Source organism: Gossypium arboreum, chromosome 2 (assembly GCF_025698485.1).
Source record: "Gossypium arboreum isolate Shixiya-1 chromosome 2, ASM2569848v2, whole genome shotgun sequence".
NCBI lineage: Eukaryota > Viridiplantae > Streptophyta > Magnoliopsida > Malvales > Malvaceae > Gossypium > Gossypium arboreum.
The window spans coordinates 110,660,693-110,662,266 of NC_069071.1; the positions used below are offsets into that span (position 1 = coordinate 110,660,693).

The 1,574-nt window shown below is 37.1% G+C and overlaps 1 protein-coding gene across 1 annotated transcript; it reads left to right on the forward strand.

The window, feature by feature from the left end:
• The first annotated feature begins 270 nt into the window (after positions 1 to 270).
• Positions 271 to 875, forward strand: LOC108462751 (uncharacterized). The gene has a single exon (XM_017762664.2). The coding sequence runs from the start codon at positions 329 to 331 to the stop codon at positions 767 to 769; it is 441 nt and encodes a 146-aa protein (XP_017618153.1). The 5' UTR covers positions 271 to 328; the 3' UTR covers positions 770 to 875.
• The last annotated feature ends 699 nt before the right edge of the window (positions 876 to 1,574 follow it).

Sequence of the window (1,574 nt, forward strand, 5' to 3'; positions counted from 1 at the left end):
ATTGTTTTTTTAAATGACACATTTTACATGCTATTCTATTAAAAAATAATTCACAAAGTTAATTACTTAAAATTATTAATTTTAAGCACAGTTTTAAAACATTTATATTGATTTTAAAAAAACATTTTCCGACACATTAAAATAACTTAACCACCTACCTGATGATCAGGATCACCACCCATCCCAGCAGAAAAACCTATGGACAATTTTAATCTCATCTATTCTTATAATAATATACATACATATATATGGACGCATACCACCTTGAGGGTTCAGAATTCATCGACGAAAAAGGAAACTAACGAAGAATATTTTGTTTGATTGAGAGATGGGAGTGGTAATCATTGACGGATCAACGGTGAAGAACTTTGTGACAGACGAGGAACACTTCAATAAGAGTATGGATGAGAGTTTCGCAGCTCTTGATCTCAACGAAGACGGTGTCCTCTGCCGGTCCGAGCTTCGTAAGGCCTTTGAGTCTCTTCGCCTCATCGAGTCCCACTTCGGGGTCGACGTTGCAACGACACCCGAAGAGCTCAATCAGCTATACGATTCTATTTTCGACAAGTTCGATCTCGATGGCAGTAACACGATTGACCCACAGGAGTTCAAATCTGAGATGAAGAAGATATTGCTTGCTATTGCTGATGGTTTGGGATCTTGTCCTATTCAAATGGCTCTCGAGGATGATGACCGAAGTAATTTTCTAAAGAAAGCTGCTGACCTTGAAGCTGCCAAGCTCGTAGCCAACCATGGCGGTGGTTCCTAATCGACGCTGCATGGTTTCTCAATCAATTTTTATGGACTGTTTTGTTCAGATTAAGTTTACTTCTCAATCATTTTCTCATTGGATTTGTTGTTTATGGTAGATGAGTGAAATATGTTAGGATTAGAATCTTAGGATACCCCATGTTTTGTTTGTTTTGTCCTGATCCTGGATAAACAAAATAAATATATCTTGGTTGACAAGGATTTTTCTCAGGGTGTTTCAAGCTTCGGCCGCAATAAAATATTCCCATCATTAAGCATTCTCGGGATAAAAGTTAAAAAAAAAAAATGGTTTTACCCTTTTGGAATAATTTAGAACCTTGAGTGCTAAACATCATGAAGGAAATTACACCATCTTGGTTGGTCCCAACTTGCATGAAGTACTTCCGTATATCATCATCAAGCCAACTATGTTGTGGAATGTGTCTGCCTATTAGGTTGAAACCAATTGTTGGGGATTTGGCACTCTTTAACCGGATGAAGTAAGAACTTCAATCTGGACTTTAACAGCAATGTATTATACGCGGATAAAGAATGAATGAAAAAATGCTTGAGATTCAAGCTCTGAGCTTCTTTCAGGAATAGAGAACAGAATTTAGAAGACAAAGAAAAGTGCAGCATATGGAAGTAAAAATCTGATGATTTCATTCAAAAGAAACTTTGGCTCAAAGCCATTACATATACCAGACATTAGCTGGTCAAAAAAATCAACAAATTCACCGCCTAAATACTACCTAACTCCACTAGTTACATAGGGACTAGGTGATTTTGCTTGCACACTTAAACAAAGTTGGTAACCAGCTCTT

Coding starts and splice junctions, on each gene's coding strand:
- LOC108462751 (XM_017762664.2), top strand. CDS start 329: ATGGGAGTGGTAATCATTGACGGATCAACGGTGAAGAACTTTGTGACA.